The sequence below is a fragment of the Nomascus leucogenys genome, chromosome 12, assembly GCF_006542625.1.
Source record: "Nomascus leucogenys isolate Asia chromosome 12, Asia_NLE_v1, whole genome shotgun sequence".
NCBI lineage: Eukaryota > Metazoa > Chordata > Mammalia > Primates > Hylobatidae > Nomascus > Nomascus leucogenys.
In genome coordinates, this window is record NC_044392.1 from 43,072,025 (window position 1) to 43,099,801 (window position 27,777).

The 27,777-nt window shown below is 40.0% G+C and overlaps 1 protein-coding gene across 3 annotated transcripts; it reads right to left on the bottom strand.

Moving 5' to 3' along the window:
* Window positions 1-3,829: 3,829 nt before the first annotated feature.
* Window positions 3,830-27,777, bottom strand: CD1A (CD1a molecule). 3 transcript variants are annotated; one of them, XM_012511529.2, is made up of 6 exons: window positions 13,635-13,710; window positions 6,748-7,014; window positions 5,814-6,092; window positions 5,038-5,316; window positions 4,591-4,681; window positions 3,830-4,421 (listed from the first exon to the last, which is right to left on the bottom strand). In XM_012511529.2, exons 1-6 carry the CDS (start codon window positions 13,657-13,659, stop codon window positions 4,412-4,414), a joined length of 951 nt encoding a protein of 316 aa, XP_012366983.2. In that variant the 5' UTR covers window positions 13,660-13,710; the 3' UTR covers window positions 3,830-4,411. The 3 variants fall into 3 exon arrangements, with proteins under 3 accessions (XP_012366983.2, XP_003258697.2, XP_012366984.2); XM_003258649.3 differs by lacking the exon at window positions 13,635-13,710 and adding an exon at window positions 7,359-7,949; XM_012511530.2 differs by lacking the exon at window positions 13,635-13,710 and adding an exon at window positions 27,693-27,777 and having other exon boundaries at window positions 3,836-4,421.

Consider the following 27,777-nt stretch of genomic DNA (forward strand, 5'->3'; position numbering starts at 1 on the left):
GAGAAGCCAAACTTCTCCACATTCCAAAGAACACTGAAGACAAACAGTGTTACGAAATATTATCAGTTTATCAAATTCTGATTTCCTGTGACTATATTAACACACACAAATAAACAAGCACTCACTAAAACACTGTCCAATTGCTGCAGCAACCAACGAGTTCCAATATCAATCAGTTGGGCTTGTTCAACCTGCAAATGGAAATTCCTTCAGAATTCCCCAAATTGAGAGGAGAAGATCCCACTGTCTGGCACCCACAAAAGACATTCACCCATCCAGACTCAGATGACACATTTCAAAGGCTGCTCTTCCTAGGCAATCAGGAACACAGCTGGGGCTGGCAGAGGTAGGGCCAGAGAAAGAAAAACCAACACCCACCTGCAGCCAAAAAAGTGTTGGGCAGCTACTTAGGAGGACTTTCGAGAGTCTTCCTGCCCACAGCAGTCAAGTCACTAGCAATACATTCCTGGCCAAGGAACTAAACCTTGTCAAAAACAACTAAAACCTACCAAACTACTGCATCTGGACAACAAGATGCCAGACTCCTCACCCATCATGATTGCTTAAGCAACTACCTGCTTGCTGTTGACCAACTCTTCTTCCTTACCTCTCCCTAATTCCTATTTTGCCACACAGGGTTCTGTTTCTTCCCTGCCCTATAAATCCCTAATTTTTGTCAATCAAGGAAAATGGATTTGAGATTGATTTCCTATCTCCTCGGCTGCAGCAGTCAATTAAAGCCCCCTTCCCTGGCAATACTAATTGCCTCAGTAACTGGTCTTCTATGTGGCAAGCAGCAGGGCGTAGACCAAACTCCTGGCATTTTAATAACACTAGATTGCCTTTGCATTCCTATGAAAATCCTAAGAGTATATATTTTTGCCTCCATTTAACCGAAGAAAAGAAGGAAGATCAGGGAACCCTTCCAAAGTCACTCACTTAGCAACAGATGCAGCACTTTTATTCCTGGTCAGAAATATATGAAAAGTTCAGGAGAGTAATTAATTCAGGCAGCATAGTTAAAAACAGGACAGTGTAGAGTTTAAAAAGATAAGGACACATATAAGAAAAAAACTATGGGTCAGGTATTCCTAATGTGAAAATCTGAAATGCAAAATGCTCCAGAATTTAAAACATTTTGAGCACTGACACGATGCTGAAAGAAAATGCTCATTGGAGCATTTCAAGTTTCAGATTTCCAGATTAGGGATGCTCAGTGGATGGGTGTATGGAAATGTTCTAAAGCCCCCCAAAAATCTGAAAACTGAAATGCTTCCAATTCCAAGCATTTCAGATAAAGAATACTCAACCTGTGAAAGAAGAGAAATCAATTTTAAAGTATAGCCAATCCCAAGAAGGGAGGAAGAGGAAGATGGAAATAAAGAGGAATACTTCAACCAAGAGTAAAATCAGCTAAGCGTACCCTAGGGTCCATGTACATCAGATAGGATGCTTTCAAGCACAAACAAGAGAAAACCCAACTTGACAGGCTGAAACAGTAAAGGAAATGTATCACCTAACATCACTGAGAAGTCCAGGGTTCATTCCGGCTTTGCATACAGTTTAATCTGGACTCTTCTGAGAATCCATTGCCTCTACCTTCTTGCCTGTGTGATTTCTCTGGTGCTGAAAAAAAGTGACTTGAGCTGTTTCAAGCTTTATACCTCACATCGTACCATCCAGGACAAGAGAGAGAATCTCTTTTTCCTATTGTCAAACACAAGAATCAGGCGTCATGTAAACAGCGTCATTTTAGAACAGGTACATAGCCCTGAACCACCACTCTGAGCAAGGGTAAGTGGGATCTATACGATGATTGGCTTAAATCTCAGGTTACCTTCCATCCTTTAGCCTATCACACTGTAAAGAATGAGTTATCATGATTGCCTTAGGCTGACCACTAGAGCTGAAGGTGGTATCAACCAACCAAAAGCCAGATGACTACTATGCAAATGTGGCAAGGTGGATTGAAACCCAAATGAGTTGGAACCAATCATGTCAAACACAGGTAGAAAGACTGCAGCAGTCCCATTCTTTGCTCTCCTCTGTTGCATATTTTTCTTTTCCCCCTCACCCATCACAACTTCATTTTCCAAAAATTTCCATCTATGCAGCCGCTGCCAAATGCACCTGGTCTGCCTGGATGTTTCCCTTGCCTTGGGCCCCTTTTCTCAGTATCCTAAACAAATTAGACCTAAGTCCCTTTCCCCAAGTTCAACTCAAATAAGTTAGTATACTAGAGAACTGAGAAATAAACAACAAGAAATGAAAATGGCAACCTGCAGAATCATAAAAAATATTTGTTTAATTAATTCATGAATCCTAAAGTAATTGAAGTCTAGCTATGGATATCTTGACAAATACTACCATCTGGGGTCAAGAGTCAGTCCTCATTATTTAAAAATGTTATATTTGCTAATTCGTCTACTTGCCAAATTTTATTTGTAACCCCTAGATATATATTCATAGCACTTTCACAATCATTCATGAGTATGTGCAGAGAGGTACAAAATTCGAGTCCCCCAAAGAACATGTTCGTAACTAAGGTCGCAAAAGGTGGTGCTCTGTCTTCGTGCTCCAGCTCTCACACAGTAAACAAGTATCCTTTTTGTAGTCTATATAGTGCCAACTTTTCCACATTTTTGTGTTTTGGGTTGGTGATTTCACAATCTTAAATGGCTCCCAAGTGTAGTGTTTAAGTGCTGTCTCATTTTCCTAAGCATAAGAAGGCCGTGACATGCCTTACAGAGAAAAATGTGTGTGTTAAATAAGCTTTGTTATAGTTACAGGATTGTTGACTATGAATTCAATGTTAATAAATCAACAGTGCAGTACATGCAGGAAAGCGGGGAGGAAATTCACCCGTCTGTAGGTGAGGCTGCTTGGGAAAGTAACATCTATAATGCTATGCTGAAGCTATGGGAAAATAGCTACATTTGTGGATTCATGAAATGACAACCATTTTTTTTAAGTGTAGTGGACAGCAATGTTGTGAAGCTGAAAACCAAAGAAATTTACGATCATGTTAACCAAGGTCAGGAATAATTAAACACTTCTTAGGTAGTGTTTTATTATACAGAAATACTGCATATAATGAATTAATTATAAATATATGCATATATAAAATAAGATGTTTTTAAACAGAAACACACATAAAACAAGCTTATGTATTCATCAGTTAACAAAAATATTGTGAAAAATCTCACAAGAACCTAACACCTGTATTTCCCCTGGGAACAATGGCTCAGTGCTCACGAATTCAGTGTTTGCAGCAACTGCACAGAACATAACTGCCGTGAATAATGCAAATGTGCAGTAGGTACATTACTTGCCTTGATCTCACTTCAATCTTGAGGAGTGACACTCTTGTTCTCTTTTTTGCTCATTTTCAGTGACACACTTGTACTACATCTCAGGCATCACCAGCATCAGTGCCTCACAAATTTTAATGGACATGTGAGTATCCTGCTGATTTTCCAAAACAAAAATTATAATTCAGTAAATCTAAGATGAGGCCCAAATTCTACCTTTCTAACAAGCTCCAGTGTGAGAACTCTGCTGCTTGTCCCTGAACCACTGAATAGTAAAGATATACATCCTGCCTTGCATACCTGGAACAATAATTTAACTCGAAGAGCTCTCTATAGTTGAATGACAGAAGTAGTAAGAGGCAAAATTGTGTTTCTCCTCTGGAGCTCAGAGAACAAACTATAGAACTAGGAATGTGTAAAATTTCCTCCAAGAGAGAAGACTTTTAACCAGAAGAGTATCAAATGTCTCAACTACTTCAAAAGCACCAGGAAGGAAAAGAATAAGAAAACACTACAAATTTGGCATACATTCAACACAGAGTTTTATTGAGAACATGTTTCATGCAGGCAAGATCCTTCACCAGAGATGCATATATTAAAAATACATGTACTTTGCATTGAAGGAGCTGAAAAATTAGAAAGAAAGGGGGGACCTAAATAACTGCAACGAAGGAGAGGAAGTGAGGAGCACAGTTAGCAAAGTACGGCTAAAATGCGGCAGGAGTTCAGACCGGCGAGAGACTGCCTCCCACTTGTGAGTCAGGGAAGGCCCTCTGGAGTAAGGGATATGTAAAACAGGCCTGATGATCCATTAATAGTTGAACATGTGGAGGTTGCTAGGACCCCATTCCATTTGGAGATAAAATTTGAATTTTAGAGTCCCAGAACACAGGTCAGAACAACAAATCTTGCAAAATTAAATTGAGCTTATATTGACAAACGATCATTAATCGGAAACAAGCAAAAATAACAAAAGTTTTATTTTAAGGAGAGTTGAGAGGACGTCATCACCATGATGTGTTCAGGTGTGTCCTGAGCCCTTGGGCTGCTGGTCTCTCACCCTAAAAGGAGAAGGGTGACGAGGAGGCTCATGGTGTGTCTTAACAGAAACTGGATGAGAACAGAGACAGAAGTCACTCTGAATAAGGTGGAGCTGAGAATTGTGGAGTAAGAGGGAAGGGGACTGGGGAGAGAGGAACTGAGGAGAGAGAAACAAAAAACATAGGAAGAAAAGTGGGGTAGAGGCTAAGAGTAGGAAAGACACATGCAAATAACTCACCAGCATTTCCTGAACCAAAGCGCAAGACCTGTCAGAAGAAGTAAAGGCACTATCACCGCCAAGATGATCAAGCCCACGGAACTGTGATGTTCTGTGAATTTGGGGAGACACCAAGGATGTTATAATCCACCACATTTTACCTCATCCACTCCCTGTTTCACTGCATTCCCTGGGCTTCTTTTTTTCATTTGAGTATCCAACTTACCAATCTTCTTTCTTTCTATGCTTTTCTCTCATCCCTACTCAGAGATGGATTCTTCAGCTAACCCTCAGCATCCTCCTGCATCTACAGGGCCCTCATTTTCAACACTTCCATTTCTTAGATTGTCTATTTTTATTCGTGTTGGGGCTATAATCCCTGAAATCCTAAAATTTTCAGCTTGCCCTCCCTCTATGCCTGAGGACCACTTCCTGGCATTTGCAGCCTAGGCCTCAGCTTTTTCTCACCCCAGTAGAGGACGATGTCCTGGCCCTCTAGACTGCTGTGCTTCACCCGACAGGACAGGCCAGCTGCCTCCCCAGCGGCCACCTCCAGGGTTGCTCGGAGATACCATGTCCCATCAGCACTGGGCAGAATGTCCCCTCGCTGAGTGCCCTGCTGCTCCTGCTCACCCCGCGTCCACATCACCCACACGGGCTTTGGGTAGAATCCTGAGACATGGCACACAAGCTGCAGATGGCCAGGACCAGGACTGGGGCCACCGGACAGCCAGGCCTCAGGCTTCACTGCAAAGGACAGAAAAGATATTCAAATACAGACTTGGAGTTTCATATCTCCACAACAGTTTAGAAGTTTAGATAGACACATCGCTCCCATTTCTCTTTTTTTCGAGACAGGGTCTCACTCTGTCACTATGCTGCAGTGCAGTGGCATAATTATAAATTATAGCTCACTGTAACCTCAGACTGTTAGGCTCAAGCGATCCTCCTGCCTCAGCCTCTTAAGTAACTGGGACTACAGGTGTGTGCCACCATGACTGGCTAACTTATTTTTATTTTTTAGAGACACTGGTCTCACTATGTTGCTCAGGCTGGTCTGGGACTCTTGCCCTTAAGTGGTCCTCCAGCCTCAGCTTTCCAAAGCACTGGGATTACAGATGTGAGGCACTGCACCCAGGCTTTCCCACTTCTGGGTGGCTCTTCCTTATTCTAAATTGGAAGGGGGTGGTGGAGGGGTATGATTTTCAAATCAAAAGTTCTTGGAGCGAGGGTGCAGGACTGACCTTGCCGCTGGAGATATGCCTTTCCTGCATCAAGAAGACCCAAGATGAAACGTGGGCAGGTGTCACTGAGGAGACTGTGTGTTATGTCATTTTCATGCTGATTCTGATTGGCCACTTTGCAGAAATGCTTGGCCCTATTCCCAGCCGCTGGATATGGCAACCATGAATTGTTCTGGAATCTCACGAAATCTGATCCTTGATAAGCTAACCGTAAGAAGCTTCCTGAGACCTTTCCAGAGTGCAGCTTGCAGCCTCCTGTCACCTGTATCTCAAAAGGATCTGGGATTATGAAATAGAGGAAAGAGGAAGAAAAAAAAAGATAAAATGGAATGAGTAGAAGCAAAGATTGTAGAAGCAGAAGGGGGAAGTGTGCAGGGTTTGACATAATGGAATAAAATTTGGTTTGGTCAGGCATTCAAAGAAAGAGGAATTGGTGGGAGCTGTAGGTGGAGGAAAAGATTAATAACATGAGGAAGAGGGCAAATTGGTCAAAGAAGGTGCTGTGAATGCTGTGGGTGAGGAAGGACTTGGTGTAAGAGAACTGGGATTATAACAACTTAGGTTGAATGAAATGCAATGGGTTACAATTGAGTATGTATACAGAGACTGCTGAAGAGAATGAATGAGAAAGTGAGAAAGCTGAAGGTATCTGGTTGCAGGGCAGGCAAAAGGGTGGCCATGGGATACCTGTAAGAAAAGATAACAATGTGCAACCCTGCAATCAATGAGAGAGGAGTTCATAAGTAGCAGAAGTGTTTGAAGAATTAGGGTCTGGATGATAGCCCTTGCCCAAAAGTGTGCAATTACAGTTTTATGGTGGAAAGAATAGAATAAGATACAGAAGACAGTCAGGCTGTTTCCTACAGGAATAAGAAACATTGAGACAATCCCTCTCTCCCACCTCACCACTCTCCATGGAGGAAACTGAACTCACATTCAAACTGCAATTCATGGGCGTGTCTAGGAATTCCCTCAAATAACTGAATGGTGCGTATACGGAATAACATTTCCAGTTCCTTCCACTCCCCATTGCTGAAGTTTCCCCTGGACCAGGGCCACAGGAAAATGATGGTGCTGGAATTTCTGTCCCAGGCATGAGTCTGCAAATCACTCAGCCAACCTGAGGACAGACATCGTTTCCAGGAATGGTTGTAAAAGGATGCGATGTGGATGACATGGAAGGAGACAGGCTCCTCAAGCCCTGTGGCAAAAGAATAGATAGAATGGGGAGAAAGACATTGAGAAAGAGAATGGAGAGAGAAAGGTGCCAGAGTGGAGGAACTCAGAATCTGGAGAAAAGGGGATCCATCATGATCTTAGCAGACATTCACTTGCCACACAGTCCCATGCCTTATCAACCACCTTCATAAGAGCTCGGGGGCCTGCAGTCATGGATAGTCAGAATGGAACCAGCCTGGCACTCTCACTTTCCAGGTATATGCTAGGGAAACACCACACACACACACACACACACACACACAGAGAGAGAGAGAGAGAGAGAGACCTTCATCCACCACCCAACTGGGCAGTTGTCAGAGTTCTTACCGTCTGCATTGCCATCACCTGGGACAACAGCTAACAATGGAAGTAGCAAAAACAGCATGTCATTTGCAGATGTTATTTCCTTCTCTCAGAAAAATTGGTCTTTGATTTCTGTTCCAAACAAACCTACCCCACTATATCTCTATTCTGACTTCTTTCTGCAACCAACAGGCAAACCTCCCCTGACTGCAACAAAGAAAATCCACTCCTTCAAAAACCCTGAGATGCCTGCTCAGTCTCTCATTTCCCTCTGGTTCTGACTCTCTTCTCTGTTCCAGCTTCTCTCCTTGTCACCAACCTCCAACTTATTCACCTTCCCCTAATTCAACTGCTATGGAACAAGTCTGACACAGCACTGAAAAGCCACTTAACCACTATGGGCATTTTTTTCTCAATCATACAATAAGAGCATAAAACGAAATGGCTCCCAGTGTGCTGCCCAATGTTCCCATGTCTCTGCTCTTTTTGATTACTCTGTCCTTTACAATATTTTCCCATGTATTCTCTTCCCCTGTCTCTTCACCCCCTTACTACATTCACATTTCTGATTTAACATTGATTTATTTGCTTTTTCAGAGTCTCCTATGACTGCCCTGTGCGACAGTACAAACTAACACCTTTTCTCCATTATTCTTAGAGAAGAGCCAGTAACCATCACACAAAAAAAAAAACCACAGGAACACTAAAACATGTAAAGAAAATTTCCTCTGTTTGATTTTCACTGACATACATTCACTCACCCAACAGTCTCTCTTAGCACCTGCCTGGAGTCAAGCATCTTGGTACACTTAAGAATATGCAGTGGTTGACATTACAATCACTTTATTGAAGGAGCTTTTTCACTACTTAGGGAGAAAAACACGCCATGAACTATAAATCTTGGTGTACTGAGTTTCATTATACTGTATACACTCTCTGGATGAAAACAAGCCTGCTTGAAATAATATTTTCTAAAATGGGGGCTCCTAACTAATGTTTGCCAGCCCAGAATTTTGATTTCAATGTTTGACTTGGAGTGTTAGTTCCATACCGTTATCGTACTGTATCCCCACCTAACAGAGTACCTCGCAAGTGGTAGGTGCTTAGTGAATATTTGTCAAATGAATGAATGAATTCAGCCTATGCATCCATTTTTTAATTATGGAGGTGATATTCAACATGAAACTTTTTAAAGATATCATAAAAGTTACTTGTAACCCTACATAGTGAGATGAGAATCTCATACAGTTTTATTTAGGATAAAAGTACAAGTTACTAGCATGAGATTTACATAAAGGATCCTGCTATAAATTTCCTATTATAAGAAACTAGTCAGAACTTGTGAGCAGTGAAGTTAATGGAGTATTCCAAAGTCTTTATCCCAGGATCCCTTTTTATTAGTCCTATTTGGATGTTTCAGGGTTGTTTTGTCATAAATGAGTCTTTGCTGGACACATTTACATTCCTCTTTTATGCTGCTTGTAACTGTTCAAGGGCTTCTGAATATATGTTTGTGCTTTGTAGGTATGATCCATATAAATTTGTTTGGGCTATTTATTTTTTGGTTTTCAAAAAAAAGTATCTGAAGCTAATTTAGGGGGAAAATAATTTTTTTCTTGAGACAGGGTTTCACTCTTACTCAGGCTGGAGTGCAGTGGAATAATCATAGCTCACTGTAACCTCAAACTCTCGGCCTCAAGCAATCCTCCTGTGTCAGCCTCCCAAAGTCCTGGGTTTATTGGCATAAGCCACCAGGCATGGCCTGCAAATAATTTTTTTATTTGTGTTTTGTTTTGTTTTGTTTTGAGACAGAGTCTCACTCTGTCACCCACGCTGGAGTTCAGTGGCATGATCTCAGCTCACTGCAACCTCTGCCTCCCAGGTTAAAGCAATTATCCTGCCTCGGTTTTGCAAGTAGCTGGGATTACAGGTATGCACCACCATGCCTAGCTAACTTTGATATTATTAATAGAGATGGGGTTTTACCATGTTGGTCTCAAACTCCTGACCTCAGATGATCCACCTGCCTTGGCCTCCCAAAGTGCTGGGATTACAGATAATTTTTTTAAAGTTAAGATTAGCATGCAAAAAGCTGGAAAGAGCTTCCTTTTCATACTTATAATTTTTTGAAGCCGGACCATCAAAATCACAACTTGAATTTATCAAAGAACTGAAATATCAGGGCAACCAGTTAACCCAAAATATAAAGAAAGACAGACTCCTCCAAGGACACATGGAATGCAAACCCTTGTTTACTTGGGACAGATGCCAGATACTATACAAGCCAGTAAGAATAAGAATTCAGCTAAAATTTTAGACAAATTAGTAAAGGCTAGCATGAGTATATAGAAGCCCTGAGAGTCACAAAAACAGGGAAATTCGCATCAGTCTCTAAGCCCTTTTCTATGAACCTCACCAGGGTCTTCTGAAACATTAGGGTCAGAGATGTAAACCAGATAAATCCTCTCTCATGATGCAGGACTGAGGTATGAGAACAGCCACTGCATGGGAAGGGTAGTAAGTCCCAACCAGACCCATCTCCTCTACTGCAACATAGAAAAAAAAAAAAAACCCTGGCCGGGTGTGGTGGCTCACACCTGTAATCCCAGCACTTTGGGAGGCCAAGGAGGGCGGATCACAAGGTCAGGAGTTCGAGACCAACCTGGCCAACATGGTGAAACCCCGTCTGTACTAATAATACAAAAATTAGCTGGTTGTGGTGGTGCACACCTGTAGTCTCAGCTACTTGAACCCGGGAGGCGGAGGTTGCAGTGAGCCAAGATCGCGCCACTGCACTCCAACCTGGGTGACAGAGCAATATTCCATCTAAAAGAAAAAAAAAAAAGCCCTAACCTGGTGGGGAAAGGGCAGAAAGTCCTGCTGCCCTCAGGGCATATGTGAAAACCCACTGCAGCTGAGGAGGAGAAAAACAATGGGAAGGAACAAGAAAACATCCTGGTTCCAGATTATTAGAGGTCCCAAACTGCTGGAAGAAAGGCAGGAACACTTAACATGACAAAACTTCAAAAAATTCAAAAACAACTGACCTGCCTAAGAATGAGACTGCACCAGAACAAAAGATAGTGCTCCTACTCCTTCTCCCAAGCAGTATCATAAATATCAATTACAAGACAAGTCTGCAGCTAGAAGAATGGAAAGCATGGTGGTAGGTCCTCTAGAGATATTTCACAAAGGAAACACCAAAACCTGAGAGTGGAGACATTACCAAAACCTCTGGCAAACCAGCCCCACCCTAGGAACAGAGTAATGTAGAGGAACTTGAAGACTATTGTAGCAACAGCAAAACAGCAAACTCAGTTAGCTCCAGACTAGATTGACTCAAACCCTCACACTGCAGTTCACTCTTGAATAACATGGCTTTCAACTGCATGCGTTTACTCATATGTGGATTTTCTTCCGACTCTGCCACCACTAAGACAAGGCAACTCCTCTTCCTCCTCCTCTTCTGCCTACTGTACATGAAGACAATGAAGATGAACATGTGATGATCCACTTAATAAATAGCAGATATATTTTCTCTCCCTTCTGATTTTCTTTAAAATATTTTCTTTTCTCTTGCTTACTTTATTATAAGAATATCATATATAATACATATAACGTACAAAATATGTGTTCATCAACTGTTTATGTTAGTAGTAAGGCTTCCAGACAGTAGTAGGCTATTAATAGTTGAGATCTGGAAAAGTCAAAAGTTATACATGGATTTTTGACTGCACTGGGCCGTCATCACTCCTAACCCCCATGTTATTCAAGGGTCAGCTGTACAAGTTTAGCAAGCTTATCCTGATTTCTCACATGGAATGGCTCCTGGGGAAACCTTAGAGATATAGGGACTGTAATCCTTAAAAAGCTCTTTTAAAACTTTATAAGGCTTCTCCCTCATACAAATGAAATAGAGCTGCAGGGACGGCAGACTTCACGCCAAGGTAACAAAATGAGGGCACTAAAGCTAGCATACACACACAAATGTTTCCCAAGTTAATGCAAACAGCAGGGAATGAAAAGGTGAGGGAGATGGGAAGAGAGGAATAACATTGGTCTGATCAGGCACAAGACATCTGCACAACTCTGACCAAAGTGGAAGATGGCAGAAATGGTTGGCGAAGGCTGAGCTAACCAGGGTCGTAGGATGCAAAGTCTGAAAGAGGCAAAATTCTCTGAAGGTTGTAAAGAGGCAAAGTCAGGATCATCCCCCAAATAGTGAGTTAATTGGTGTATTGTATATCCCGGGCTTGCTTCATGGGGCATGCAACTAATGCAGCATCATAGTTGATGCCCTATGATCATCATCCTTAAATTCTTCATAATTTTATCTTAATGTGTGTTTTATAAATGAAGTCAAATGAGCCAAAAAAACTTGTGTGAGAGCTTCTCTACTGACATGTGGTCTTGGCTCCCATCACTTCACCTCCCCAGCACTGATTCTCTGCCATCTGCTCCCCAATGTCTGGGGCCACAGGCAATTCCTGCCCTCCTGTCCACCACTACCCTGCCACTGTCTGCCCATGCAGCCGTCTGATCTCATCAGCAGAGGTGGCCCCTTCTGCCATCACCTTTCACAATTCCCTTGCTTTTGGCAGGGACACAGGGAGAATAAGATTTGGGGGCATGCATCCCACAGTGTCTGCACAGAGCTTGGCTTTAGCCATCCCCACCCAGGCTGCACCACAGAGTGTTTTGAGACAGATCAGGACGACCTGCTTTCCCACCCTTGATCCAAGAATCAAGTGCATCTCCATACAGTGGTTGCAATTTCATGGTGGTCACCCATCTGTGGAGGGTTGGAGTGGCCACTGTGGGAAGGAGAGACTGACTTCCTCTTCCCAGCAAGGGGAACCCAGCAGCCAGTGGGCAGCTCGCACGCTCCAGAGTCAGGGAGTGGGGCCCCCGGGCACCTAAGAGCCTCTGTGCTCACCCTGTGAGTATCCCTGTGCCCAAGGGGTACAACATTAGCAAATTAAACAAATAAACAAAAATAACAAAACAAAACACCATAACAGGTTGAGACAGAGAGAAAGAGAGAAAAACTTTAGAAGGAATGAAAAAGTTTTATGTTTTATTACCTTTAAAAGCACTCTTCTCCTGCCTATTTGAATACAGACCTGCTATGTTCTGAATCTTTGTGTCTTCCCAAAATTCATATGTTGAAATTCTAACCCCCAATGTTATGTTATTAGGAAGTGGGGCCTTTGAGAGGTGATTAGATTATGAGATTGGAGCCCTCATGAATGTGATCAGTTCCCTTATAAGAGACTCAAGAGAGACCCCGATCCCTTCCACCATGTAAGGACACATCCAGAAAATGTACTCTATGTAACAGAAAGCAGGCCTCCACTAGACACTGAATCTTCCTTGATCTTGGACTTCCCAGCCTCCGGAACTGTGAGAAATAAATTTCTGTTGTTATAAGCCACCCAGTCTGTGGTATTCTGTTGCAGCAGCCTGAATGGAGAAAGACAGGGCCCCAGATTTTTGTTCTGCACAACCCCACAAATTATGTGGCATACAACCTTGAATATGGGGTCAGAAAAGCAAAGAGGAGTCAGCTTAGGTTTGATAAGGAAAAGAAAGAGAATTAACTAATTGAGAAATGGAGCTCTGGGACCAAAGGTTTGGGAGCTGATCAGAAACAGCAGGGGCATAAAAGATGCTAAACAAGGAAGAAGCAGGAGAAGAGGAAGTTGGGTGCAGATTGGAAAGAGAAGTGGAGCCAAGCCACAAGTATCTCCACCCCAGCTTTCTGTGGGCAGAGCTGATCTCTATCAGAGACCCAGGCAGCAGCTGGTGAGAGCTGTAGTCCTACTGTGGGTCTGTAAATTTCCCAGCCAACTCCACTCCTGAGTGTGCACTCAGCTATGATGGGTACAGGGCAGGATCTGAAGGAGGGGAAGGGAACAGGGCTTCTTGGGAGCTGGCTGGGGGTGCTGAGAAATTGGGGGTAGGGGCTGAGAAAGAGCAGAATGCTAGGCAAAAATCAAGAGACAAAATAGGTAAGGAAGGAGACCAGGACTGGAGAAAAGGAAAATAATTAAGAGAGAAGGGGATGGCTATCACTAATCACTGATAATTTTGTACTCCTTGGACACAGGGTTTCCCAGAGAAGCAAACTAGGGTGAATAACATATATCCCAATTAGAACTCAGTCAGACAGGCGTCCCAGCTATCCTAGGCAAGTCCATATACTTCTCTTTGCCACCAAACCTTTCCCCAGGATCCACTTTCTTGAACCATTGGTGTTCAGGCCAAAAGCATGTTCCTGTTCACTGTAACAGCGCTTACCTGTTGCTCCTCCAAACGCAAACATGGCTCCTAAATTCTTCCTTCCCCATTGAAGCTCTCCTCAGAACCCAGATATGAAAGCTCCCTCCCCACATGGTCTCATCTCATCTGACTTCCTCTTCACTAACAGAAACCTCAATTTCCTGGCCACAGAAACTACTTCCTCTCATAACCACATGCCTTTTCCCTCTCACTCTGCTTCAAGTTTTTCCTTGCCATTCTGGCTTCTGGAAGGACTCGCTTTATCTGCCTGTGTGCTGCTGGCCTCTCACAGCACATCTCTTGCAGTAAAAGGAGCTGTAGACTGAGTCAAGATGAACCCCCACGTGGGACACCTGTTGGATGTGTTGAATTGGAGAGATCCTTAACACTTTGGCCTCAGTTTCTTTATCTGTAAAATAACTAGATTGAAAGAACTGAATAGTCTCTAATATCACTATGGCTTATTCTTTGTGTCTTACCATGCTCCTGTTCCTTCCCATGCATGTGTTCTTCTTCCTCCATCTTTCTCACTCTTCTGTGTCTTCACTGTCATCCTCCCCTAGCCTTTATCTCAGCTCCCAGAGCCTCCTCTTCATTTTCTCATACTTCCTATCCATTCAGTCTAACCTCAGTCCCTCCTCCTGGACTCAATTTCCTAACCTAAAGCATTGCCTTGTCACATGACCCTTGGATTTCTGTGTGTAACACATAAAACAGCCAGGGATTCTGCTTCTGGAAAGACAGCACACTACATGACCTGAAAAGACATACTAACACAAAACACCCAGAAATGCAATATTTTTAAAAATTATTTTTAAATGCATAGCTGCATTTACAATGAAATAAAGGAAGCCCTCTGGGGGCAAAGTAAACAAATGGAAACCCAGAAAGGCAAATAGGATCCACACCTGGACATATTAAACATTGTCTTGTATAGATCCCTAGGAGTCTGGCTACTGTTAGTCACTTGGATCAGGAAACAAGGCCTTAGGATTAAAAAAAAAAAAATAGGTAATAAGAGTTGCAACTGAGGCTTCTGCTACATCCTCACTTCAGTGATAGAATGGACAAAAAGAGTAGACAAAAATCCATCCAATTATATGGATTGGATTGTTTTCTGGTTTTTCTCCTCCTGAGAATTGCTAATCACAGGTCTGAGTTTGAAGTTCAAAAGTATCTACTTGCACGAGCCTGAAATTCACAAATTACGAAATTAATTTTAAAAGTAATTCCATGCTGGGCACAGTGGCTCACGCCTATAATCCCAGCATTTTGGGAGGCCTAGGCGGGTGGATCACTTGAGTTCAGAAGTTTCAGACCAGCCTGGCCAACATGGCGAAACTTTGTCACTACTAAAAAGACAAAAATTAGCCAGGCGTAGTTGTGCACAACTGTAATCTCAGCTACTCAGGAGGCCTAGGCACGAGAATCTCTTGGGCCCAGGAGGTGGAGGTTGTTGTGAGCCAAGATCGCGCCTCTGCACTCCAGCCTGGGCGACAGAGCAAGTCTCTGTCTCAAAACAAAACAAAACAAATGAAATTCCAGGTGTGCCATCTGGTGGAATTTAAAGCAAAGTTATCTCAAGAGAACCACCCTCAATACAAGCTGCAAAGGATATTTCACAAAAAGCCTTTCCTAAGATGAGGTCACCATCCAAAATTAGCACAAGGAGAAAGATTCCATGATGCAGGAAAATTGGCAGACAGAATAAATAGTTTCATTTCCCTAAGATATCACATATAGAGGAATTTATATTTTAAAACCTTAAAGTCAAAAGATTTGAAAAGAAAAGACATTATCAAAAAATATCAAACATATTTTAAAGCAAATTAAACTTCTAGAAATATAAACTCTAATTACTATAATTAAAAACTCAATGAGTGGATTAAACAACAGAGACAGAAAGCAATTTAAAAAGACTTCTAATTTGGGAGAGCTGAAGAATTTCCTCTAATGTAATATAGAGATAAAGAAGTGTTGAATATGAAAAAAGTTAAGATATACGAAAATTAGTATGAAATCTAATATGAGCCCAATAGGAATTTCATTAAAAGACAAAACACATAATTGGAAGAGGAAATATTTAAAGAAAGCATGGCTGAAAATTTTCCAGAAGTAATGAAAGACATGAATGTTTAGATTCAGAAAAGGCAAAAGCACCAAAGCAGAATTAATGAGTTTTTAAAATAATGTTTATTTTTCATAGTGAAGAAAAAAACTTAAAGATGTAGGTAACTCAGAATATAAGACAATAGAAAGCAAAGTTCCTTTTTATTATATTTCAGTTATTATATTTCAGTTACAAACAATCGTCTACAAATATCAAATGTTATGCTAAACACTTAGATTACAAAGAGTAGAAAGATAAAAGCTCAAACTACAGAAAGAAACCTGTAAATCAATCATAGAGTGTGATAATTCTCTCATGAGAGAAAGTATAGGGAAATGAACGAACCTGATTAAATCTTTCTTCTCCATATTTTCACTGTTTGCAGGGCTTTGCTCACTCTGAGCACAAGACTTTGGGCTGCAATAATCAGGCAGGACCTAGAGAGTGAGACCATATATTCATGAGAATATCTCAAGTGATTTTTTAATTCAGGAATGTATGAAGGTATAAAAAAGGATTAAAACTGCCTGGACATAATGAGCACCACATATGACACCTCATTCAAGTATCAACTTCTCCTAACTCCTCAGTGAGAAGCTGATGAGAATTCTTGGGCAATCAGACAACATCTTTTTAGCCATGCTTAATAGTTCTCACCAGTTCTAGCAATAACTAAAGGATAACAGATAACACACTTGGGAGATGCCAGGGGTACTCTTGTATCAATTGTAATTAATGTTACTTTTTTCTTGTTTGTCAGGGCCCTTATTATCATATAGAAAGTAGGTGAAGACACTCTTTGCTATGTGATTGCTCAAAGTTCTCCTTAAGAGGATTCTTTACAAATATTATGCTAGGAAGACTTTGATTTTCCCAATATGTTCTGAAAATGCTGCGTAAATGTTTAATTATCTTGCAATGCCTGTTACATGCGTGTTTGCTCTCTTGCTTAACGACTAATCCTCTCCTAGAAGAAAAATTTGCCAACAGTGGATGTATTCCTTTACAGGACCATCATTAAAAAAATCACAGACTGGGTATGTTAAACAACAGAAATTGGTTTCTTGTGAGGCCTCCCTCCTTTGCTTGCAGGTGGCCCTCTTCTTGCTCCACCCTCACATGGTCTTCCCTCTGTCTATGAGACTATATTTGGTCTTTATCTCTTTAAAGGCTCTCTCTCCAAATACAGTCACATTCGGAGGAACTGGGAGTTAGGGCTCCAACAATGGAATCATGATGGGACACAATTCAGCCTATAACATGGGACATGCTCCCTTTCCAATTTCTTCTCCATTTTTGGAAGCTACACTTGCAAATTTTTTTTAAAACAGAAGCGTCTTACAGACATCTAGACTTCAAAGACACTTGCTAAGGCCCATGAAAATAACCTTTAACTTTCAAAAATGTTTGTAATTCCATACTGTTTTCTTTTTAATAATTGTTGCCATAATATTTATGTTTAACATCTCTGTTTTCTAATATGTATAATCAATTCTGATTTTTTTCTTTAAGCCCAAAAGGAATATTATATTTTCCCCTTCTTTCACATGATTGCAGAAACAACAACCAAAACCCATGATACTGCTAGATTACTTATTTAAGAATTTGAAGATCTATCACCTAAAATAATACTACCCTATTACTAAAATTATGCAATTTTTTCTTTGTTTCTGTGTTGTGTTATATAGTAGGTATACATGTTTATGGGGCACATGAGGTATTTTAATACAGGCATACAATGTGTAATAATCACCTCAGAGTAAAGGGAGTATCCAATACCTCAAGCATTTATGCTTTCTTTGTGTTACAAACAATCCAATTAAACTCTTTTATTTTTAAATGTGCAATGAATTACTGTTGGCTGTAGTCACCCTGTTGTGCTATCAAATACTGGTTCTTATTCAGTCTATCTAATTATGTTTTTGTACCCACTAACCATCTCTACTTTCCCCCACCCCCACTACCATTTCCAGCCTCTAGTAACCATCATTCTACTGTCCATCTCCATAAGCTTAATTGTTTTACCTTTTTTAGCTCCCAAAATAAGTGAGAACATACAATGTTTGTCTTTTTGTGCCTGGCTAATTTCTCTTAACATAATGCCCTCCAGTTCCATCCTTGTTGTTGCAAATGACAAGATCTCATTTGTTATGGCTGATTAGTATTCCATTATGTTTATGTACCACATTTTCTTATCCATTCATCTGTTGATGGACACTTAGACTGCTTCCAAATCTTGGCTATTGTGAATAGTGCTACAATAAAAATGGGAGTGCAGACATCTCTTCAATATACTGATTTCCTTTCTTTTGGGTATATACCTAGCAATGAGATTGCTGAATCATATGGTAGTTCTGTTTTTGTTTTTTTGAGGAGCCTCCAAACTGTTCTCCATAGTGGTTGTACTAATTTACATTCCCTCCAACAGTGTATGAAGGTCCCCTTTTCTCTACATTCTTGCCAGCATTTGTTATTGCCTGTCTCATACAAAAGCCTCTATAGCTGGGGTAAGATGATATCTCATTGTAGTTTTGATTTGCATTTCTCTGAAGATCAATGATGATGAACACTTTTTCATATACCTGTTTGCCATGTGTATGCCTTCTTTTGAGAAATGTGTATTCAGATATTTTACCCATTTTTAATGGGATTATTATATTTTTTCCTATTGAGTTGTTCAAGTTCCTTATATATTCTGGTTATTAATCCCTTGTCAGATGGATAGTTTGCAAATATTTTCTCCTATTCTCTGGGTTGTCTCTTCACTTTGTTGTTTCTTTGCTTTGCAGCTTTTTAACTTGGCATGATCCCACTTGTCCATTTTTGCTTTGGTTGCATATGTTTTGGAGGTATTTTTCTCAAGAAATCTTTACCCAGTCCAATGTCCTAGGGAGTTTCCCCAGTGTTTTCCTGCAGTAGTTCCATAGTTTGAGGTCTTAGATTTAATTCTTCAATCCATTTTGATTTAATCTATGTGTATGGTGAGAGATACAGGTCTGATTTCATTCTTTTGTATGTAGATATCCAGTTTTCCCAGCACCGTTTACTAAAAGGACTGTCCTTTTCTCAATGTATGTTTTTGTTACCTTTGTCAAAAATGCATTCACTGTAGATGTATGAATTTATATCTGGGTTCTCCATTCTGTTCCATTGATCTATGTGTCTGTTTTTAGGCCATTACCCTGCTGTTTTGTTTACTATAGCTCTGTAGTATAATTTGAAGTCAGGTAATGTGATTCCTCTAGTTTTGTGCTTTTTGCTAAAGATAGCTTTGGCTTTTCTGCGCCTTCTGTGGTACCATATAAATTTTAGGATTATTTTTTCTATTTCTGTGAAGAATGTCATTGGTATTTTGATAGAGATTGCTTTGAATCTGTAGGTTACTTTGGGTAGTATAGACGTTTTAATGATATTGATTCTTCCATTCCTGAACATGGAATATCTTCTTTGTGTGTGTGTCTACTTCAATTTCTTCCATTAATGTTTTATAGTTTTCATTGTAGAGATCTTTCACTTGTTTGGTTAACTTAATTCCTAGCTATTTTTTAGGAAGTTTTTAGCTATTGTAAATGAGATCACCTTCTTGGTTTATATTTCCAATTGTTTTCTGTTGGCATATAGAAATGCTACTGATTTTTGTATGTTGCTTTTGTATCCTACAACTTTACTGAATTTGTTCATCACTTCTAATAGTTTTTTGGCAAAATTTCTGGGATTTTCCAAATACAAAATCATAGCATTTGCATAGAAAGATAATTGGACTTCTTCCTTTCGAATTTGGATGATCCTTATTTCCTTCTTTTTTCTGATTGCTTTAACTAGGACTTTCAGTACTATGTTGAGTAACAGTGGTGAAAATGGGCACCCTTGTCTTGCTCCAGATCTTAGAGGAAAGGATTTCAGCTTTTTCTCCATTCAGTATACTAGCTGTGGGTCTGTCATATATGGCTTTTATTGTGTTGAGGTTTGTTGCTTCCATACACAGTTTTTTGAGGGTTTTTATCATTAAGGAATGTTGCATTTTATCAAAGACTTTTTCAGCATCAACTGAAATGATCATATGATTTTTGCCCTTCATTCTATTGATGATTAATGGATCAAATCAATTTATTTGCATATGTTGAATCATCCTTACATCCCTGGGATAAATCTCACTTGATAATGATGAATGATCTTTTAACGTGTTGTTGAATTTGGTTTGCTGGTATTTTTTGAGGATTTTTGCCTCAATATTCACCAGGGATATTGGCTTGTAGTTTTTTGTTGTTTGTTTGTCTTTTGTTTTTTTATGTGTCTTGTCTGGTTTTGATATCAGGATAATACTGGCCTTATACAATGAGATTGGAAGTATTCCCTCCTCCTCTATTTTTTGAATAGTTTAAGTAGGATTGATATTAGTTCTTCTTTAAATGTTTGGTCAAGCTCAGCAGTGAAGCCATTGGGTCCCAGGCTTTTCTGTGCTGGGAGACTATTTATAACGGCTTCAATCTCATTACTTGTTATTGGTCTGTTCAGGTTTTGGATTTCTTCATGGCTCAGTCTTTTTAGGTTGCATGTGTCCAGGAATTGATCCATTTCTTCTAGGTTTTCCAATTTATTGGCATACAGTTGCTCATAGTGGCCACTAATGATCCTTTGAATTTCTGTATTGTAAGTTGTAATGTCTTCTTTTTCATTCCTGATTTTATTTATTTGGGCCTTCTCTCTTTTGTCTTAGTTAGGCTACAGCTTTGTTGATTTTGTTTATCTTCCCAAAGCCAACTTTTCATTTCATCAATCTTTTGTATTTTTTATTTCAATTTCATTTATTTCTGCTTTGATATTTATTATCTCTTTTCTTCTACTAATTGTGAGTTTGAGCTTACTCTTTTAGGTCTTTAAGATGCAACATTAGGTTGTTTATTTGAAGTTTTTCTACTTTTTTGATGTAAGGACCTCCAGCTATAAACTTTCCTCTTACTACTGCTCTTGCTGTATCCCATAGAATTCAGTATGTGCTATTTCCATATTCGTTTGTTTCAATAAATTTTTTAATTCCCTTCTTAGTTTCTTCATTGACCCACTACTCATTCAGAAGTATGTTATTTAATTTCCATGTGTTTGTATTGTTTTCAAAATTCCTCGTTATTGATTTCTAGTATTATTCCATTGTGGTTAAAAAAGATACTTGATATGATTTCAATTTTTTTAAGACTTGTCTTGTGGCCTAACGTACGGTCGATCCTTGAAAATGATCCATGTGCCAAGGAGAAGAATGCGTATTCTGCAGCCATTGGATGAAATGTCTTTAGCTATCTATTACGTCCATTTTGTCTATGGAGTAGATTAAGTCCAATGTTTCTTTATTGATTTTCTGTCCAGATGATTTCTCCATTGCTGAAAGTGGACAGTTGAAGTCTTCAGCTATTACTGTATTGGGAACTATCTCTCTTTAGCTCTAATAATATTTGCTTTATATCTGGGTGCTGCAGTGTTGGGTGCACATATATTCATTTATTATACCCCATTGCTGTATTTGATCCTTTTATGATTATATAATGACTTTCTTTGTCTCTTTTTATAGTTTTCTTTCCTTGAAATATATTTTGTCTGATATAAATATAGCTACTCCTGCTCTTTTCTGGTATCCATTGGCATGGATTGTCTTCTTCATCTCATAATTTTCAGCCTATGTGTGTCTTTATAGGTGAAGTGTGTTTCTTCCAAGGAACAGATGTGTTGGGTCTTTGTTCTTTCATCCATTCAGCCACTCTTTGCCTTTGATTGGAGAATTTAGTCCATTTATAGTCAATGTTATTATTTGTAATAAAGACTTACTCCTGCCATTTTATTATTTGTTTTCTGGTTATTTTGTAGTCTTCTCTTCCTTCTTTCCTTCCTTCCTGTCTTCCTTTTACTGAAGGTGACTTTCTCATGGTATGCTTTAATTTCTTGCTTTTTATATTTTGTGTATATTTTGTATGTTTTCTATTTGAGGTTACCATGAGACTTGCAAATAATATCTTATAACCCATTATTTTAAACTGATGACAGGTTAACACTGATTACATAAACCAACTAATAAACAGGCAAAAAGAAAACTAATAAAAACTCTACACTTTAACTTAATCTCCCCACTTTTTAGCTTTTTGTCATTTCTATTTGTAACTTATTATACTGTCTATGTCTTAAAAAGTTGTTGTCATTAATAGTTTTGATAGGTTCATTGCTTAGTCTTTCTAATTGAAATATGAGTAGTTTACACACCGTAACTACAGTATTATAATAGTCTGTGTTTTTCTGTGTACTTGCTATTACCAGTGAATTTTGTACCTTATATTTCTTATTGCTCATTAACATCCTTTTCTTTAAGATTGAATATCTCCCTTTAGCATTCCTTGTAGAATAGATCTGGTGTGATAAAATCCCTGCTTTTCTTTGTCTGGGAAAATCTTTATTTCTCCTCCATGTTTGAAGGATATTTTTGCTGAATGTACTACTCTAGGATAAAAGTTATTTTCCTTCAGCACTTTATATATGTCATGTCACTCTATTTGGTCCTGTTTTAAGGTTTCCACTAAAACAGTCGGCAGTCAGATGTATTGGAGCTTCTTTCTGTTATTTGTTTCTTTTCTCTTGCTGCTTTTAAGGTCCTTTCTTTATCCATGACTTTTGGGAGTTTGATTATTAAGTGTCTTGTGTTAGTCTTGTTTGGGTTAAATCTACTTGGCATGCCACAACCTTCTTGTACTTAAATATTAATATCTTTCTCTAGGTTTGAGAAGTTCTCTGTTATTATATTTTGAATAAATTTACTATGCCAATCTCGCCTTCTACCTCCTCTTTAAGGCCAATAGCACTTTTGCCCTTTTGAGGGCTATTTTCTAGATCTTGTAGGCATTCTTTTTCTTTTTCTTTTTCTTTTGTCTTCTATGATTGTGTATTTCAAATAGCCTGTCTTAAAGCTCACAATTTTTTCTTCTGCTTGATCTACTCTGCTGTTAAGAGACTCTGATGTGGGCCAGGCACAATGGCTCATGCTTGTAATCTCAGCACTTTGGGAGGCCACGGTGGGAGGATCACTTGAGCCCAGGAGTTTTAGACCAGCCTGGGCAACTTGAGGAGACCACCATCACTACAAAAAATATTTAAAAAATTAGCTTGGCATGGTGGTATGTGCCTGTGTTCCCAGCTACTTGGAAGGCTGAGGTGAGAGGATTGCTTGATCCCACGAGGTCGAGGTTGGAATGAGCTATGATTGTGCCACTGCATTCCAGCCTGAGTGACAGAGCAAGACCCATCTCCAACAAGGGAGAGAGAGACAGAGAGACTCTGGTGAATTCTTCAGTTTATGAGTTGCATTTTTCAACTCCAGAATTTCTGCTTGATTCTTTATAATTATTTCAATCTCTTTGTTAAATTTATCTGATAGGATTCTAAATTCCTTATCTGCGTTATATTGGATTTTGTTAAGCTTCCTTAAAACAGTTATTTTGAATTATCTGCCTGAAAGGTCACATATCTCTGTCTCTTCATGGTTGGTCACTAGTGCCTTATTTAGTTCATTTAGTCAAGTCATGTTACTTTGGATGCTCTTGATGCTTATGGACATTCATGAGAGTCTGGGCATTGAAGAGTTAGGTATTTACTGTACTCTTCTCAGTCTGGGCTTATTTCTACCCATCCTTCTTGGGAAATCTTTTCAGATATTTGAAGGAACTTGGGTGTTATGATCTAAATATCTGGTTATTGCAGCTATATTTTCTTTGGGGGACACCCCAAACCCAGTAATGCTGTGGCTCTTGCAGACTCATAGAGGTGCCACCTTGGTGGTCTTGGGTAATATTCAGGAGAATCCCCTGGATTGCTAGGCAGGGACTCTTGTTCTCTTCCCTTACTTTCCCCCAAACAGAAAGATTTTCTCTCTCTGCCTTGAGCTGCCTGGAGCTGGCGGAGGGATGATACAAGCACCCCTGTGGCTACCACCACTGGGACTGTGCTCTGTCAGACCTGAAGACATAACAGCACTTGATCTTTCCCAAGACCCACAGTGACCACTGCCTGGCTACCGCCTGTATTCACTCAAGGCCTTAGGGCTCTCAAATCAGCAAGTGGCAAATCTAACCAGGCTTGTCCTTACCTTCAGAGTGGCAAGTTGCCCCCAGCCCTGGGCAGGTCAGAGATGCTTCCTGAGATCCAGGATTTAGAGTTGAGAACCTTTGGAATCTACCTACTGCTGTATTCTACTGCAGCTGACCTTGCACTAAAACCCCAAGACAAAATCCTTCCTACACTTCCCTCCTCTTTCCTCAAGCACAGAGGTCTCTCCCCATGGCCACCACTGCCCACAGCAAGTACTGCTAGGCTACTGCTGATGTTCACTCAAAGAACAATGGCTCTTCAGTCTGTTTGTGGTGAATGCTGCCAGACCTGAGTGTGTCTCTTCATAGCAGGGGACTCCCCTCTAGCCCAGGGCAGGTCCAGAAATGCCACCCAGGAGCCAAGGTCTAGAATCAGGGACCTCCAAGTGACCACTTAGTGCTCTACCCCACTGGCCAAGCTGGTACCCAAGTTGCAAGACAAAGTCCCCTTTACTTGTCCCTGTCTTTTCCTTAAACAGAAGGGGTCTCTCTCCATGGCTACCACAACCGGGAATGTGCTGGGTCACACCTGAAGCCAGCACAGCTCTGAGTCTGTCACAATGCCTGCAAAATGTACTGCATAGCTACCACTAATGATTATTCAGGGTCCAAGGGCTCTTTAGTCAGCAAGTGATGAACCCTGCCAAAAACAGCTCCTTCCCTTCAAGGCAGTAGGCCTCCTTCTGGCCCAGGATGTGTCTAGAAATGTCACATAGAAGCTAAGGCCTGAGATGGAGGCCTCAGCGCTCTTCCTGGTGCCCTATTTATTGTGGCTGTGTTGCGGGATTTAGGAGGATGAGAGAGACTTCAGGTTAAAACAGGAGAATCTTTTATTGAGTGCACTCAGGCCCAGCAGACTCACATCCAAAGACTGGGTCCAGAACAAAGACAGCACTTGACTTTTATAAACACTTCACAAAAGGGGGTGGGCTAACTTGAAGCAAGCTTAAAGTGGTGTGAAAGCAGGGATACAGAGGCAGGACAAAGACAGTTAATCAAATTGTAACAGGTTCATAACACAGGATTGCATACAACCATTGCTATGCAGCCCAGATATCTGTTATCTAGGTTTGTCTAGGCATGGGCTTATCTCATAACCTTCACCATGGTGCCTAGACAGCTGTAGTTCAGGCCTGCTTAGGCTTCTCAGGACCTTCGCTGTACTTCTTAGATAAAACAGAATACTTGAAGTTACTAGTTACAGAGAACAAGAATCTATAAACTCATACCATAAAACAAAGGAAAATTTGTTTTTCTTCTCCCTATGTTGAGGGAGTGCTGGGAGAGTCTCCAGAGCACATTATATAATATTATCAAGACTTTTCCTGGGTCTGGGCTATGCCTATTGCTGCCTCTGGGACAAGTCAGCCTAATACAGGAAAGCTTATTTTTCTTTCTTTTTAATTTTATTTTTCTTTAATTTCCCACCTCAGCTGAGCTCATACCCAAGTTGCAAGACAAAGTCCTCTTTGCTTTCCCCCATCCTCTCCTCAAGCAGAGAGAAGTAGTCTCTCCTGGAGCTTCAAGCTTCACTGCCTGGAGTTGGGGAGGGGTAATGCAAGCACTCCCTCAACCACCCTGGCTGGTGTCTCATTAGGTTGCATGCACCCCAAGTTCACTGGCTCTGAGCCCCGCACAGCACCAGGACTTGCTCAGGAATTGCAGTCTTTTTGGCCTCGACTACCTTTCAAATTTACTTAAGGCCCCATAGCACTTTAGCCCAGGGCTTTAGCAGGGTTTACCAGAATGATTTGCTTCTGATTCAGGCTAATCTAAATGCTCCCTCTGCGGGTTCTGCCCCATGTTGTTTTCCAGTAAAAAAGCAACATGGGCAGCACTAAGTTCCAATGCAAAGTCCCACAATCACTGCACTCTCCCTTTCCTAAGCACACAGATTCTCTCTCCATGCTAAGCGGCTACTGCTGCAGAATCAAGGAGGGGTGGTGTAGGTGATTCAAGACTGTTTTTCCTACCCACTTTAGTGCCTCTTTCCTTAATAGGATATTAAAGCCAAGTGATGTGACCACTCACCTGATTTTTGGTTCTTAGGAAGGTGCTTTTTGTGTGAATAGTTGTTAAGTTTGGTTTTCCTGCAGTGGAAATGAATGCTAGAGGCTTCTCTTTGGCCATCTTGCTATACCTCCTATCAAGTTATATAATTTTTAAAGTTACAGCTGGGCACAATGGCTCATGTCTGCAATTCCAGCACTTTGGGGGGCCAAGGCAAGCAGATTCCTTGAGTGCAGGAGTTTGAGACCAGCCTGGGCAACATGGAGAAACCCATATTGACTAAAACAAAAGTTAGCCAGGTGTGGTGCTGTGTGCCTGTAGGCCCAGCCATTTGGGTAGCTGAGGTGGAAGGCTCTGAGGTGGGGTTTCAAAAGAAAACATAACAAAATTAATCAGCTAATCCAAAAGAAGGCAAGAAGAGAGGAATAGATGAATAACAAAAAAAAGAAAGAACAAACAGAAAACAAATAGTAAAACAATAGATCTAAATCCAATTTATCAATAATTATAATAAATGTTAAAGGACTAAACACCACTTAAAAAGTACATGTTGTCAGAATGGATATAAGTGCAAGACACAACTGTATGTTGTCTACCAAAAAAACCCACATTAAACTTAAAGACACATAATGTGAGAGCAGATTGATGGATTGATTGAAAAAGAAAAATGATACAAATATTAAGCATTAAAAACTCTACTGGTTTTACTAATATCATGTAAAATAGACTTTAAAACAAAGAGTATTATCAGAGATAAAAAAAGTATAGTTTATAATGATAAATGGATCAATTCATTTGAAAACCTAACAACCATTAATGTGTGAATTGGAAACTTTAAAGAATAATGGATATATTCATTATTTAGATGTGGTGATAGTTTCATGAGTGTATACATATGTCAAACATCAAATTGTACACATTAAATACAAGCAGCTTAATATATGTTAGTTAAGAGCTGACAATATTAAGTATAAGTGAAAAGAAAACTTATGGCTATTTGTAAAGGTCTCTTTAATCAATCAAACTTCAATTAAGACAAAAAAACCCATTCTACAGAATTTAGATTATACATATTTATGATATGGATGATTTATGACATGAGAAATGTGTGTGTGATTCTATCCTGAGGGGTTCTGAATCAAATATATTGTAGAGTGGGGAGGCTACTGAGATGGCACATAATATCTTCTCCTATTTCCAAAAAATTCATTGTCCCTGGGAATCCCTTAAGAACAAGCAAAGAGATCACCAGCGAGAAATACTTTTTAAAAGTGGAGCTTCTTTGTGATCCAGACAACAAACTCATGCTTATACTAATCTGTCACAAAGCCAAGCCTCTGTGATGGAGACTGTTAATACCTTCTTCCCAGAGCACAAATGATGCATGTACTCATTCTATAATTCTTAGTATCTTCAACATCCTAGAAAATGTTCACTATCAGAAAATCTTGAGGTCTTTCACATAGCATTCTAAGAATGTGCTTTTGCAAACCCTTCTCACAAAAGAATTTCAAACAACAACATAATCGCACCACATACTTTTAAGCCAACATCTAAAATTTTCCTCATAAATTTAAGCAGTTCCAAACAATACAATTTCTAGTATGTTGTAGATATTGACACTTTAAAATGAACCTGTTATATCCAGTATATCTAGGGGAATCTAAATATGATAATTTAATATTTTCCATCATCCATTTAAAAAATACATAAGCAAACATTTTTAGACAAAAAAATACATAATTCATTTTTCACCTTGTATTAGTCCATTTTCAAGCTGCTGATAAGACATACCTGAGACTGGGCAACTTACAAAAAAAAGGTAGCTTATTGGACAGTTCCACATGGCTGGGGAGGCTTCACAATCATGGCAGAAGGCAAGGAGGAGCAAGTCACATCTTACGCGGATGGTAGCAGGCAA